At 50.5% G+C, this 15,676-nt stretch overlaps 1 protein-coding gene across 11 annotated transcripts in view; it reads right to left on the reverse strand.

The window, feature by feature from the left end:
- The window catches only part of Zmynd8 (zinc finger MYND-type containing 8), a 102,344-nt gene extending 87,821 nt beyond the window's left edge, over positions 1-14,523 (reverse strand). For 2 of the 11 annotated variants that reach the window (XM_029535728.1, XM_029535721.1), the window contains exons 1-2: positions 8,561-8,893; positions 4,740-4,810 (exon numbers count right to left, since the gene is read on the reverse strand). In XM_029535728.1, the coding sequence (XP_029391588.1) occupies positions 4,740-4,810; positions 8,561-8,577 (88 nt within the window). In that variant the 5' untranslated portion in view covers positions 8,578-8,893. Of the gene's footprint in view, positions 1-4,739; positions 4,811-5,328; positions 5,467-6,277; positions 6,382-7,780; positions 8,512-8,560; positions 8,896-10,044; positions 10,072-12,859; positions 12,964-13,123; positions 13,185-13,559; positions 13,791-14,448 lie in introns of those variants that run through there. The other 9 variants (XM_029535724.1, XM_029535720.1, XM_029535731.1 and 6 more) reach the window with 9 other exon arrangements.
- Between the last annotated feature and the right edge of the window lie 1,153 nt (positions 14,524-15,676).

Here is a 15,676-nt window from a genome sequence, read left to right on the forward strand (position 1 = left end):
AAAAAAAAAAAAAAAAAAAAAAATCAAAGTTCTGAGGTGCTCACAGCAAAAGCTAGGCAACCCGTAAAGAGCGCCATGTGAAAAGCCATACCCAGGAAGGTGCGTGTATAACCCCAGAACTTGGGGGAGAGTGAAGACAGGCAGACACTCACCAAGGGTGTGATGTTCAGACAGTCTAGCCAGAATGGCCAACTCCAGGTTCGGTCATCTCTTGTCTCAAAAAGTGAGGTTCAGAGCAGGTGAAAGATCTCCAAAGCTACTCAACAAGCCATACTTAGTCACAGACAAGTGCACTCACACACACACACACACACGAACACACTCAAACACACACACATGAACACACTCAAACACACACACACACACGAACACACTCAAACACACACACACACACACACACACACACACACACACACAAAGGCCACATTATCTTGCTCTTAGATGCACCTGGAGGTCAAGGTCCTTCTAGAGAAAATGGTGTGCTCTTGAATAGCAACAGGCAGAAGAGCCCAGGATAGCAACAGGAATAATGACAGAGAGCCCTAGAGAGCCAGAGATAGTCAACTATCTTTCTTAAATGTATGTGCATGTGTGTATCTGAGTGTGTGTATGACACATGTGTATGCCCCACCCCGAGCAGCTGAAGTCATAGGCAGTTGTGAGCCATGGGTCCTCTGGAAGAGTAGCAACCCCATACCTTGACCACTGAGCCATCTCTCCATCTCCCCCCGCACCCCCGCTGACTTGAGTGGGTCAGGGTCTACTGAGTGTACACTTGACTTAGCAGTCTTCACTGTCCACCGCAGGTCAACCTAAAAATACTCCAAAGCAGCTCACAAAAGGCAAACCTGAGGAACCAACGGCAGCAAGATGTCTTCTGGCCTCTGCGTGTGTATAACTGCACGTGCATGTGTGTGTGTACATATGCACACAAAATTGCAATATATATATATATATATATATATATATATATATATATATATATATATATATTTGGGGGGGAGACAAAGCGCATGAACTCATGGTTAGCCACCACAGACACAGAAAGATGTGTACAAAATATAAAAAATAAAAAACCCACACAGACAGGAGCAGCAACTGTGGGAACTCATAGCTTCTCTGTTAACCTAGAAGCAGACGGTCTAGCAGACTCTCGTACCCAGCACCCCTGGATCTTGGTTTCTAAGACCTCTGTCCCAAAAAGGGCCCCTTGAAGCAGACCATGAAGACGACGAAGCCAACAGTCATACATAGACAGAGACCGTGAAGACAAGCTGGCCCAGGGATAGCCAGAGCCAACCCAGAGCGCTCCCAGCAGCTCAGTGAGAGCAATCGGTAGTAGGTAGCAATGGGTAAATCCCAAGAGCTCACGAATGATCCTGGGGTCCGCAATCACACAGAAGAGCAATGGAGCACCTAGGGAGGGGTCTGGGGGGAAGGCTCAGCCTTTAAGAGCACTGGTTCTTCCAGAGAGGACCTGGGTTCGATTCCTAAATGACTCACAACCACCTATAACCCCAGTTCCAGGGTATCCAACACCCTCTTCTGGTCTCTGTGGGCACCAGACACACACAAGGTACACAGGCATACCTGCAGGCAAAACACCCATACACAGAAAATTAAACAAACAAATAAAATAAATAACCCTTTTGGGGGGGGAGGGGAAGAGACAGACCTAAGGGAACATCGTGTCCACTGTACAGAATTCTAATGCAGTCACTCAGTCCTGGAGGAGGAGGCACACAGAAGTCAGAGGAAGGGCACAACCCCCATGCTCCTGGGATGTGGCTCAGTGATTTCCTTGCAAAGAATATACTGTGGGGAGCACTCACTGCCTAGCATTAACAAGCTCCAGGTCTTGTCCCCAGCACCACATAACCCTCACCTGTAAGCCCAGCACTTAAACAGATCAACCCCGACTACACAGCAAGTTTAAGGCCCGCATGAGCTATGGTGAGCCTCTGTTCACACAGGCAGGCAGGCAGGCACACACACCTTCTTCTTCTTCTTTTTTTTTTTTTTTAAAGAGTACTATTTGGAAAATGTCAAGGTCAACAAAAACAAAGGTCTGAGAAACTGAGGAGACAGTGTCACTGAGTGTCACAAGAGCATTCCGGAAGAGAAAGGAGGACCTTTGCTAGGAAAACTGAGGAAGTCCAAATCCAGTGTGTGCTTTATGAATCCAGAACATTTAGATATGCCAAGTCGGACAGAAACAGGCGGGCTGCAGAGGGGTAGAGGGGGGGTGGGGTGAAGTAGGGCTGCGTAAGTATTCTTGAAATCTAAAACTCTTAAAATGAGCTTACTCTAAAACCAGGACTCAAAAGGGGAGAAGGGCACCCTCAGAATCAGCAGCCACCGAAAGCCCTTCTAGCAACATCTGTGTTGAATCTGTGTGATCCGGAGCAGGCTGCCAGGACCCAGGACAGCATGTTCCAGAAAGACAGAGAGGCACAAACTCCCAAGGACAAAGAGAAGGACACAGGGAACGAAGCTGGGAAGAGATGGTGCATGTGGGCAATGGAGAGGCAGGTCCAGGTGGTGACATCGGTGACGACAAGAGGAAGGCTGTGAGAAGGTGGGAGGAAGGAAGCGGAAGCACAGATGGAGGCACGAGGTCAGCCTCAGGCCTTACTCAGGTGCTGTCTGTCTGTCTGTCTGTCTGTCTACCCACTGTATTTCCCCAGAGGTCTCACACTGAAACCAGAGACTCAAGGCAGGATTTTTATATCAGTTCTGGAGATTTCCTCAGGGCCTCAGCAAGCACCTTCCCACTTGAGCCATCCCCTCAGCCCTACAGAGCGGTCCCCAGTGCCCTGGGGAAGCCATCCAGAGCGGGCAAGCAGACAGAGGGGAAACAGCATTTGATTACGAACTAGGCACTTCTTGGTGTGTAATGACAGGAAAGGTCTCCACAGTGGGGAAGACAGGCAGGCAGCCTGGTCCCTGGGGACTTTTCCCAAGTTGGTGGCTTATGACTGTGGTCCTGGAAGAGGTTTTACTCTGCCTCCTGAAGAGAGTCCAGGAATGAGGAAGTCTCCACACAGCCTCCTCCCTGACTGAACACCCACAAGAGACTCAGGTGTTCTCACCTGCAGGGTGGGATATCTCTCACCCGGGAAGGGGGCTAGACAGGCCCAACACTAGAAGGCTCCGGTGGTCCCACGGGCCTTCAAACACACCAGCATCTTTATCCTAGACAGCCTTGGGTGGGAGGAGCCTGAGATAGCAGCACTCAGGGGGCAGGGGCAGGGGCAGGGGCAGGGGCAGGGGCAGGGGCAGGGGCAGAGGCAGGTGGATTTCTGTGAGTTCAAAGCCAACATGATCTACAGATTGAGTTCTAAGCCAGCCAGAGCTGTGTCATGAGACCCTGTCTCCAAAAACAAAAAGGGAAGTAAACAGAAGACAGACAGACAGACAGACAGACAGACAGACAGACAGAGATGAAGCCCCAACACCACCCGCCCCCGCCCTTTATGGACTCTTCCCTGATCCTCTCTACTCTGGTCTGTGTCATCAGAACACAGCAGCAGGCCTTCAAGGGGCTGCCTCAGTCCCGACCAACCATCAGCAAAGGCTCTGCTGTGGGAAGCCACACCCTGCCCCGGCTCCCAGGGTTCCTCCACTTGGAACAATGAGACTCAGATGACCTATACATGCTGGGACAGCTGAGGCAGGGGCCAGGGCAGTGAGCCTCGCCTCTTCCTCCTCCTCCTCCTCCTCTTCCTCTTCCTCCCCCTCCTCTTCCTCTTCCTCCTCCTCTTCCTCCTCCTCCCCCTCCCTCCTCCCAGCCAGTTCTGTGTGACCACCTGACCCCTAGCTTGACCCAAATAATAGACCGTCTTTTCTTTTTTTTCTTTCTTTTTTTTTTAAAGCTCCAGGATGCTCTCTTTTCTTTCAGGCACCTCTAGGAAGTGCTATTTTATGACATCCTGGCCAGAGGAGAGTCTCCTCCTGGAAGGATCTGTTCACAACCCTCCCTGCAGCCCCTCCCACCTCCCAGATACAGCCTGGAGCTGCAGCAAAGGGACCAGCACAGCACAGCACAGACCAGCACAGCACATCCACTAGGCGATTGTGTGACAGTCCTCCAAAGAGCCGCTGGTCAGAGCACCCAAGGCACAAGCAAATATCCCCCTTGGGGTGCCCCACAAACTCTCACTGAGCAGTAAGGCAGGCCCAGGCCACTGCAGGCTCCCCACCCACCCACCCACCCCCACCCCCCCGAAAACAGAGTAAACAGAGAAGACACCATAGTTTGCTCCCAACACAGGCACTGGCCTCCTCACTCCCTTGTAATTGCCGACCAAGACCACCCTTTGCCAATGAAGCTGGTCCACTCCACCCCACCGGTTGCCCAGAGGCCTGCTGCTACCATCAGGAAGCCTGCCACAGCTGCAGACCTCAGTGGCCGTCTGCAGAAAGCATATTTAGACTCCTGTAAGAATCGCTCTGGGGGAAGAGACCGGCGGGCAGGCACCCACAGCCTTAGACACACACCCAAAAATTTACCACAGGGCAATGCCGGGCAGGTCAGCACACCTACACAGGCAGGGCAGGGAAGGACGGACGACTGAACCATGTCTCCAGAAATTAGGTTCATCCATCAAAAGACCCTACGGTGTCGCGGCCGGTCGGTCGGCGGCTCAGAGAGCCATGTGTCACCTCTCTCCAACAACAAAAGAAGCCCCCCCCTCTCCTGAAGGTCGCAGTAGATAATCTGAGATTTTTTGACTCACCTTTGGAGCGAGTAGAGATATCCATTCCCTCCACCACCTCCTGCTCTGTTTTTATTTCCTCTTCAGCCAAGCTGAAATAGAACAGATTATGTATGTTTAGGGTAGGCTGCAAATGGTCTCTGTGGGGGCAGCTGCTGCGAAGCCAGAGAGCAAAACCGCCTTCTCTCAAGGCCATCCTTCCTCATGGAAAGGGGGTGGGGGTGGGGGGGGACACACCTGACTTCAACCAAGTGTGAAGATGCCAAAGGACTTCTTTAAAATACCAGAATACTAAAAATACGTTCTTAAAAAGTCAAATTAATATTTTATTTCAGTTGTCGTACCTCATGCATTAAGAGATTGTGAGGGCCAGGGTTTTAGTTTAGAAACTCAAGTACCACCTACCAGCTTCAATCCTAAAGAGCCCAGCCTTCAAATTAGCAAGCCTCTCATTGCTAACACCAGGGAGCCACGAAGGTAGGTTAGAGAAGCCTTTCAGGGGTACCTAGAATTCTACCAGGAGTTCCCTAGCCTCCCCCATCCTGAACCTAACAGCCTCCCAGTGCGTCAGGAACATGGAGGAAAAAAAAAGAAAAAGAAAAAGACATACCGGTTAAATTACAAAGTAGAAAAACCTGGCCAGATTCTAGTAGCCTTTATCACAGGAATCAGGACCCTAGGGTCTCTGGGCAGTCTCAACCCCACCAGGCATGGCTTCCTTCTGAACTGTGACTAATTACACTCCAGCACAGACAGTGGAATGAGGAAGGATTATTTAAAGGACACAGGCTGAGTGGAAAGCTGGGCTACGAAAGGAGAAAGGCAGGCCCCCTTAGCTAGGAAGGTCTGTCATCCAGAACCTTCTCTGCCTCCCTGGTGGAACACAGGTTCAACAGAGCAGGCCCTGTCAACCCAACACTCCACAAGCCAAGCAGAAGGAAAGGCGGACCTGCTGTTATGGGCGGGTACCAGAGTGTCTCAGGCATCCCAGGGTGCTGCTTTGGGGAGATGCTAAGCAACCACTCTGAGTGCCATCCCAGCAGAGCAGGGCTCAGCAAGAAGAAAATAGGTGCATCGCCAATTGACATGGCTGGAATTTTCCATTGGGAAGGCTCAAAGGCAAGAGAGGAAAACAGCTGAGAAGGCCGTGCAGCCTGTGTTCCAAGCTCTGTGTCAAAAAGGCAGCCTCCAGACGGGAAGCTCAGGGTAAGATGGAGTCCTGTCTGGGAGAGCTCCAGGTGTGTGGGGAAGGACAAAATTCAATACAGGAACTAGGCACACGACGGGAGCTGACAGTCCTCTGACTTTAACTAGTCCCAAGAGAGAAGAGAGAGAGGAAGGTCGTTTGGGTCTAAATTTGAATATTAACACACTTAGCATTCTGATACAGAGCCTAGATAACAATTTCATTTAGTCCGCATCTGTAGGGAGACCAATGTCACAAATCACCAAGGAGATAATGACACATTGTCACAGGTGATCCTTCTTAAAAGAAGCCCGATTGCCAGATCTGAGCATGTCACCAACATGGAACAACCCAGGGGACATGGAAGATGCACCTTCTACTCCGGCTTCAGGAGAAGAACATCTCCAACTCAAGAAACACTGCCTGAACCACGCCGGTCGTCTGCCTGGGTGCTGCTGGAGGTGCGGTTCTTGCAGCCTGGGGTGAGGTAGATGGTTAACTTTAAAAGCACAGCCCATAACCTTGATCTTCCCGGCAAGTGGCATTCTGTTCTCCTCTCTAGCATGAGGCCTGAAAAATGGATCCCGCCCATATTTTGAAGGAGCGATGAGGTACAACGCTAATGTGTGCTCCAACTGAAAAAGTACCAGTGGGGAAAGAAACAATTATGAATCTCAGAGCTAACACCACACACACACACACACACACACACACACTCACGCACACGCACACGACTGGAGACCCACTTGAAGGATTTCTGCTGTGATGGAAACAGTCAAAGGTGTATTGATCAAGGAAGAGGGCCCCACTGAAGAGAACAATTACAAGGCTTGTAAGAGCCCAGAGGGGCTGAATACTCCAGGCAGGAATGCAGCTGAGAAGCAACGAAAATGCAAAGCAGTTTCGGGGTGGCTGCTGAGTTTAAGATAATCAATTCTGAAGCAGAAGTGGGGGGTAAGCTGTTGCATCTTCCCATGCATCACAAGTGACCGCCAGTCACCTGACTTTAGCAACAGCGCCATCAATTTTTGAGCCTACAATCTTCCAGAGCCACTGAGGAAAACCATCTTTTCCCCCCACAACAGCAAGTCATTCCTTCCACGGCAGCCCCCATCTGTGCGAGTACATGTGTGCACAAACACAACACACATGCACGCACAAGTGCACAACTTGTATTTGACTAAATTGACGAGTGCAGTGTCTGAATTTAAAAGGGGGGAGGGGGTAAAAAGAAAGAAAGAAAGAATACTTGATTTACAAAAGCAAAGACCAAAATTCAAAACTAGTCATTTCGAATAGCCACATCTGAGGGCCTACCCTTTGCCTTTTTTTGTTTGTTTTGTTTTTGTTGTTGTTGTTCAGGGTTAAGCCCGGGTGTGTTACTGGAAAGGAAGAACTATAAATAATCATATCAAAAGTGCTGATGAGGAAGAGTCTTATCTTTCTAAATGCCCCCACAGATCTTGGGCAATTTAGTTTAAGATGTTTGGAGACTGTGGGGTGGAAGAAGGGGGCGGGCAGCCAAATAACAATCTTTAGAAAGAAAACTGCAGCTGGAGAAAATACTTTGAACTTTTGCCATTAACACATTAAAAGTCTTAGCATATGCAGCGCGCTACCCCCCTCACCCCCACCCCTGCCCCACAGCCTGCCCTAGCCCCCGACTGCTAGAATCCAGCAACCCTGATCATTTCCAGCCACAAAGAAACAAGTCCCATTTCTAAGCTGACATTTCTATTTTGTAAAGGTCTGGTAGGGTGAATGGACACATATAGAACAGAGTGAAATAAGCCAAGAGAAAAAATATATATATATATATATCAACTAGTTGCATACATTGTATAGGCACGAGCATCAGGACTAAGCTCATATTTACCCACCGCACTTGCCAGGGGGGATCCACAAACTGCTACACTTCAGGCACCGGAAAGAAGATCCAGCACCTGCAAACACGACCAAGTCCATCTCTCCCCCTTGCCCAAAAAGAAGACTCCCACATAACTCCTTCCCTGAGCAAGAAATCTGGGCTTCTAAACCTACACGCACTGGGGAGGGAGGAAGAAGCAATTAAAAGTTGCATATGCACTCCCGCACTCCTGTCCTTCCAGGAAGCCTTAACCCTTCGGATTATTAATTCTGAGGACTCAGGGATGGTCCCTGTTTGCCAGGCATCTCACCCCTTCAACACTTCCAAAGGGGAGAGAGAAAAGAAAAAGCCTAGCTATTTGACAGGGTGTTAGGGGAGAGCCTGGATGGATATACAATAGGCAGATCCTGCTTTTCCCAAGTGTCCTTCCGGCTTGAGTTTATAACAATCTGTAAGCCAGCTAGAACACAGAACCAGCATGCACAAGACCTCGCTGCCCTAGTCAGAAAAGCATCACATAGCAATCCAGGAAATCATGCACCGGTCCCAAGCGCTTCTCCTAGGCTTTACGTTCATTCAAAAAGACCAAAAGGGTCCAGGCTGTAAGAAGTACTTAATACTCAAGCCACAGCATCCTCCCCCCCCCCATGTCACCACCGTCAGCATCGAGATGTAAAGGGGAGGGAAAAGAACAAAAACAAAAACCAAACCAAGCATGCTCCTCTCCATCTGCAAATAAATTCCTTTAATTGGGGGAGGGGGACGGTTAGCAAATCTGCAATCACTCACCTAAAACGGGCAGTCATCGGAGCTAAGCTATTTATGCAGGATTCTTAAAATGGCGGCTGGCAACAGTGCCTCATTCCTGTATTGAACTAAAATGGTAGCAGTGTGTTCAATAGCAGAGCTCATGTTTAAGGAGCCCTGCTAGCTCCAAAGCCGCCTTCATAAACATCAGAACTAGGAAACGCTCCACCAAAGGACACCAACAATCCAACGTTTGAAGAATAAAAAAAGAAGGAAGGGGGAAAAAAAAAAAAAAGCAACAAACTGCAGTCAGTGGCAGGGAGACTTAGTGAAGTCATAGGTTCCTAAGGAAAAGCCTTCCCTTTCAGGCGTCCAGCCTTCCTCAGGAGACTGTGCTGGGGCCCCCTTACCCTGCACTGAGGTGAGTGGAGGGTTAGGAGTTATGCGGCCCCCTGGCATAATGGGAAGACAGACAGGTGTCTCTGCGAGGCTGATTTGTCCTAGAGAGCAGGCTGCAGCGGGAGGAAGCTCCTGTACCCTTCTGAGTCCAGAGCAGCACAGCTCCACATCACTTCTCCAGGTGAATAAGAAATCTCCCAGAACAGCAGGCATCGAAGACGCCAAAGCTACAGGGCTGCACCTCTGTCTGAGGCCAGGGTAAAAATGTACAAAGTCTGTGAGCCTAAAATCTGCCACCACCAAATAACAGCAGCCACTCCTGAGGCCGGGGTCAGCAAGGACAGACCCTCAGCCTACAGAGGACTGACCCAAGTCCACGGAAGACGCTCACAAAAGAGGTTTCTGTCCACCTCACACACACACACACAGTGTGTGTGTGGGGGGTGACAATACATCTTGTAAAAGCCCCCTGCACAGGCCGAACTATTAATAATAGCCTCATGGTGGCCAATGTCATTGACTGCTAAGGTCTGAGAGTTTCAGAATCTCTCTAGCATTAGGAACGGGGAGTGTCAAGGTGACAGCTTTTCAGCTCCTAGGGAGAAAGAAGGGCGCCATGCCCAAAGCTGAGCGGGGCGAGGCCCGGCCGCTGGCTGGGAGCCGGCCTGCAGGTAGGTGATCCGGGTAGGAAGGGCCGGCCTGGCAGCATGCGAGCTGCAGAGTTGGCAAGGCCTCCCTGTTTGTCTGGAAGGAGAGCTGAAGGAGGGGGAAGGGCAGCCGGAGCCCAGCAACCTGAGGCCAAGGGTAACTCCTAAGTGGCTTTTGCATTTGAAGAACAACCATGAAGGCTTCTAAACCCACCACTGCCTTTCACATCTGAGCCATGGAGAGGGGGGCCCCTTGAATGTGTCTTTCTTCTCAGGGTCAACCAGAGGCAAAGAGATCCAGGGGCTGGCAACCGGGTGCCTTGGTCAGAGGAGCCAGAAGGGGAAAGAAAGCAAACAGAAACAAAAGAGATCACACATTTGACTAGGTTGGCCTTCCCAAACATAGCCTGCCTCCAGGGTTACCCCAGCACCCAGCCTTCTAAAATATGACAACACACACACACACACACACACACACACCTTTTATTTAGGACCGGATGCTGCACAGGCTCTGGAAGAAAGAGGGAAAGCTATTGTTTTTATCTCTAATTTATAATCCAAGGGAACTCATGCTTTCTTTCTGACTCACATCTTTGTCGTCGATTATAAAAGTAGCTAGACTTGGCTGCAACACTTCTGCAACCTTCTCGCTCTACAATTAGGGGAAGAAAAAAAAAAAAAAACCCTGAAGAAAGTTTACTGAGTGATTATATGTAATTAATTCCTAGTTAAGACTGAGCACTGACCATTTTCTGGAGCTAATAAAAGCAGTTGCTCCCCTCCCCCCATAGAATGCCACTTCATCTCCCGGAGCAGAATGGTGCGCCCATCTCAGAAGGTCTTAAACGGGGAGAGGGTGGGGAGAAGGCTGAGAGGTGAGAGAAAGGGAGTCACTGGAGGGAGGGAGGGAGGGAGGGAGGGGGAGAGAGAGAGAGAGAGAGAGAGAGAGAGAGAGAGAGAGAGAGAGAAGAGGGAGAGGAAGGGGGTAGAGGGAGAGAAAGAGATGGGGTGGGGGTGGGGAGAGAGTGGGATGGAGGGGGAGGGAGGGAGGTCACCAGAGTCTGTATCTGCTCCTTTGCAGCTGTACATCCTCTTTGGGGACCAAGGAGGCAGGAAGAAAAAGGAAAAGAACCCATCAGTTTGTTTTCGCCTCGGCAATCTGCGCAAGTGTTGAACCTTCCACCTGGATGAGGGAAAGCGGAGATGGGGGATGAGGGAGTCCTAGGGATGGAATGCAAGAGACTCCTCGGCCTGGCCACCTGCTTTTCCTAAAAGGAACAACAACAACAACAACAAATGGTAGAAATTTCCAGAAGTCCTTACTCAGGCCACTGCAAATGCCAATCTTTAACCTTTCCCCTAAACCTGCTGGCTTAAGAGAACAGGAAGAAAGGGGAACCCCGTTGGGCTAATCTGTGGGCCTGCACTGAGGATCCTACCCGGTCCAACTGCAATGCAGACTTTTTTTTTTTTTTTTTAATCCCCCCTTTAGTAACTGGAAAAGAATGCTACTTCGAAAGCAATTAACTTTTTACCAACCCCAGGCATGGTGGTGGCCACGAGGAAAAGCAGCCAGTTTGAGTCAGGGCTGGGAAATTGGCTGGGGTTCACACTCACAAACAGATCCTGGCTTCCCAAACCTGTAGGAGCCATTTTAATGCGAGCTCTTAGAGGACAAACGCTTTGCCCTCAAGTTTCCTTTCAGTCCAAGAAGTTACGCAAAGGCTGAGAGAAAGAAGCAAACCAGGAGCCTGGTGGCTAGCCACTGGTTCTGCAGAGGCCTCAAGAAATTTAGTTTGTAATTTCCATTCAGAGCAATGAGATAAATAAGAATAAAGAGAGTAACAGAACTTGGGTGCAGCCAAGGCACTGCTTAAAGAACATTACACCCCATCTGTGTTTGACTCGGCAACACCAGCCTGACTCACAGACTGCCCAGTTGATATTTTAGTCTGTCTCTCTTTACTAAGTGAACCTTTTTCAACTGATGTCAAAGGTTCAGTTGCTTGAACACTAGAAGAAAAAAGTCAAGCGTCTCTGGCGTTGGCCTAGGATGACCACTACTCAGAGACAGCACTTTCCACGCAGCCTGGCTGGATCTCCAAGCAGGAAAGGGATGTGGTGTGCTTCCAGGTGGACCCTGAAGGTGAGGATTTTAAAATCCTAGCTACAGCCTCAAAAGTAGGGCAAATGCAAAGCCACCATGTACAGGGGTGTGTGGCCCAGACTCTCAGGGAGGTGAAGGCTGTATCTGGTGGTCAGTGGGTCCTAAGCCAAACCTAGTTTGGGAGTGGATAAGCTTCTGTTCTAAATGTAAACACCATAAAACTTACACATGAAAACACAAGGCGCACATGCAGGCACATGCCCTGTGGGGGGGGGGCTCTGGAACCCCCGAAGGACAAACAGCTTTGCTCACATTTCACAAGCAGATCACCTACCCAGAGTTCAGAAGAGCCAAACCCGATCCAAGGTCTAGCTTTGAGTCACCATGAACCCAGTAATTCCTCCCCCCAGCAGAGGGTAAACAGGAAGTGAGATCTGCAGTCCTAACTGCAGATTAGCAGGAACAACAGTGGATTCAAGCCATCACCTAAACTCAAAGAAGCCACCCTCTCCCTGCCCCCATGACCACAGACCCCAGAGGTTCACCAAACTCTTGATCCACGGTCACAGAGGAGATTGGAGTTACTTACCCAACACACTCTCAAGCAACCGTCTCACTTTTCCCCAGTTAGGAGGAGAGGACAGGCTGGCAGATTTGGGACTTGATCAAAAAGGAAATTTTCTTTTCTTTCTTTTTTTTTTTTTTTTTGTAAACAGTTACAGGGTATTATTAAAAACACACACCACCACTACTACAACAACAACACAACCCAGCAACTGGATATGGGATGCTGTCATAAGCCTCAGGTATGTATGAGCCATGTCCCCTGCACTGTATCACAGAGGACAGAAGATGATAGAATGTTTTAAGAGGGGGGGGGGGGAGACCAGGATAAAAGAGACATTAGCCCATGGAAAAATCATGCAAGAAGTATAAAACTAAAAGAGTCAGAGTCCTCACAGATCTTTTTTTCCCCCCCTGCAGGATGTTATTCAAAGTCTCTCCCCATCCCCACTCCCACCCCATCCCCCAAACCCCCCAGGCACCAAGCCTACTCCAAAAACTCCCCCAGAGGCTAGCAAACACTTTCAGAACCATTTGCTGGCTGTAGGCTGACTTGGAGAACATTCTGTACCAAGCTAAGTCGGGGGGGGGGGGGAGAAAAAAAAAAAAAAAACAAAAACCAACCCTGAACAATGTTGCTGCGAGTGTGAAGTCCTAGAGAGGAAGAGATGACAGTCCTCACACCACCACCCACCTAGGCCCAGGAGCCAGCCTGGGTCCCTGAGTACTGTTCTTGCTCAGGCCTGGCTTCTGGTGCAAACACGCATCTTCTCTTGTCAGAACTTAGCCCAGCCTTTCCCAGAACCTCTCTGGAGGAGCAGGCTGGCTCGCCCTGCTCTCTGCCACAGGCTGTCCTGAACTGTGCTGGGAGAAGACCTTGTGCCTTACCTTCCATTTTCTTCCCCCAGCAGGCATGTGACACACAGCGGCCGACAGTGCGGGGGAAGGACTGTTCAGAGAGAGAGGGAGAGAGGGGGAGAGGAAGGGAGGGGAAAAAAAAATAAAAGAAGGGGGGATAATAGCTTCTCTTTTGGCATACCAGGATCTAGCTTCAAACTAGTCCAGAAATTCTTTGTCCTGATCAGAATAAAGGTGTTCCAGGCCCTCACCAGTCTGTAAAATCAAGCTATGGCTAATGGCTACTCAGCCATGTGACCCAAAAAGGAAAAAAAAAAAATCTCTCTAAACAGTCCCAAGTTACCCTAAGTGCTCTGGGGGGAGGGGGGAGTGTGGCAGAGCCAGGCCACAGAGAAATCACACTGCTAGTCCACGACTCGATGACTCGGAGGGAGGGGGGAAAAGATGGTTAAAAAGGCGAGCTTACCTCTGTGGATGCATTGTTAACTGTGTAATGTCAATACTTATAAAACATGGAGGACAGGCTCCTAGTTCTCACAGAAAAAGGGTTTGGCACTTCGGCTGATGATCTGGCCGCCTAATAAAAGCTCATCCCCGATTGGCTGCCCCGGCCAGTCGGAGTGTAAAGCCGCCGCCGATTGGCTGAAACACTTCCTGAGCGATTATCTTTGTGAGGCTCGGGTGAGCAAGAGCCATCCTGTGCATAGAAAAAGACAGGCTAAGCTAGGCCTTCTGCAGGAGGGAAAACTTGGGACAGGGGCCTCCAGGAGCGCTTCTCCCACCCCCTGGCTAGATCCCCCAGGCCAGGCAAACCCGTGCAGCCAGCCTGACCTGCTCCAGCAGAGCCTGAGGCCAGGGCGCCACGGGGAAGGGCCCTTTTGGGGTGGGCTGGCCGACCCATCCACGCCTGCCTCCTCACACAAGTCCTTGTCTAAGGAGGCGAGCAGGCCGTTTTATAGAACAAGCCAGCTTGAGGGGGTCTCAAAGGACAAAGTCGAGCTTAGGGGTGGAGAGAGCTCCAGGGAGGCAGAAGCAATAGGGACCAGGCCAGACGCAGGCAGCCTCTGAGGGTCAGAGGAGGGGGGCACAGGCAGCCCGAGGGAGGCCCCCTCCCAACAAATCGGCAAGGGGTGCCCAGGTTCCTGGGAGCTGAGAGGTGCCGCTGCTGTGAGGTGGAGTGATCAAGTTTGCCTAGTCATGGTCAAAGTGCCTCTTGGAAAAAGGGCAGGCCCACAGAGCCATTTGCAAAGCTGGGGAGACTTCTAACCTCTCACCACCCCCCTCGGCCGGTCCTCAAAGAAAACCCAAAAAGGGCTCTGTCGGGATGGCAAGGGAGGGACCCTCTCCAGGCTTACCCTAAGAAAAGCCAAATGCGTTGCTAGCAGGCCACAGGCCTCCATTTAAGACTTCCCTCCCCCCACCGATGAGGCCTGCTAAACCTTGTCAGTTAAACAAAAATCTGACTTCCGTGTTAGTCTGCGATGCCTTCGGCTTCCTGCCTGTTAACCCCCTCTCGGACTCTGGTCCTCGCTGGGAAAAACTAGGCCCTGAGATTGCAGAAAGGGCCCTGTGGAAAAATACCAGCTGCAGCTCTCGGGCAGATGCAGAGAGAGAGAGAGAGAGAGAGGGAGCTAGCTAGCTGCTATCTCGCCTCTGCTTCCCAAGGAGGCGTGGACCTTCTGAATCCAGGGCATACAGGCAGTGCCTCTCAGTCTGAGAAGCCATTTAAATCCAGAGGGACAGAGAAAGATGTCAAACCGGGCCAGGAAACAAGCCCGTCCATTATAGTCAGGCCTACACACCCACAGGTTGGCTCTTTCTGCCACAATCGCCCCTGTATGTGTGTTCTGGGGGGGGAACTGGGTCCTGTTTGGTGGGCAGACAAATCCCCTGGGCTTCGTAAGGGTTCTTGCTTCAATTTATTTCCACAGAGAACTGCTTCTTTTCGTCCCCTAAGGCAGATGGAAGGGCAATTTCACACACACAGCCTCACATTGGCAACCCCCCTACTCCCCCATCTCTGGCTCTGCTCCCCAGTAAAATATTAACTAGTTTCTCAGACCTGCTTAGAATTCTCCCCGATGGTGAGGGGTGGGAGACCAGTGCCTGATTCTTTCCTAAAAGCTGTCATTTGTAGAAAAGGCACAGAGAAGAATCAACGACTGTCCAAGGTTCTCTCCTATTCTTAGCTATTTTTTTTAAACAACAACATCCTTAATTAACAAGATTCTTTTAAAAACAAAAAAACAGACGCTAAATAAACACCTTTCTTCAGGGACCGGCAGTTGATGCAGCCAGACACCAGGAGGTGGACCCAGAAAGCAATAAAGTTCCCCTCAGCTACCGAAACTGGGACTCATTCCTGCCTCCCCCCCTCCCCCCCCCCCCGCGTTTCCTCAAAGGAATTGAAGGGCTGAGCTGATGGCTTGCTCTCCCTGCCCCCCAAGGACAACAGATGCCCAGCAGGCCGGCGTGCACTCTCCCTGGCTGGGGAACCTGCTCTCTCGGGCTCCAGATCCAGCCAGGAATCTAAACACACACAACCCGCAGGGCAAACCCTGGCTCTGGAAAGGAGACCAGCTG

Source organism: Mus pahari, chromosome 3 (genome assembly GCF_900095145.1).
Source record: "Mus pahari chromosome 3, PAHARI_EIJ_v1.1, whole genome shotgun sequence".
NCBI lineage: Eukaryota > Metazoa > Chordata > Mammalia > Rodentia > Muridae > Mus > Mus pahari.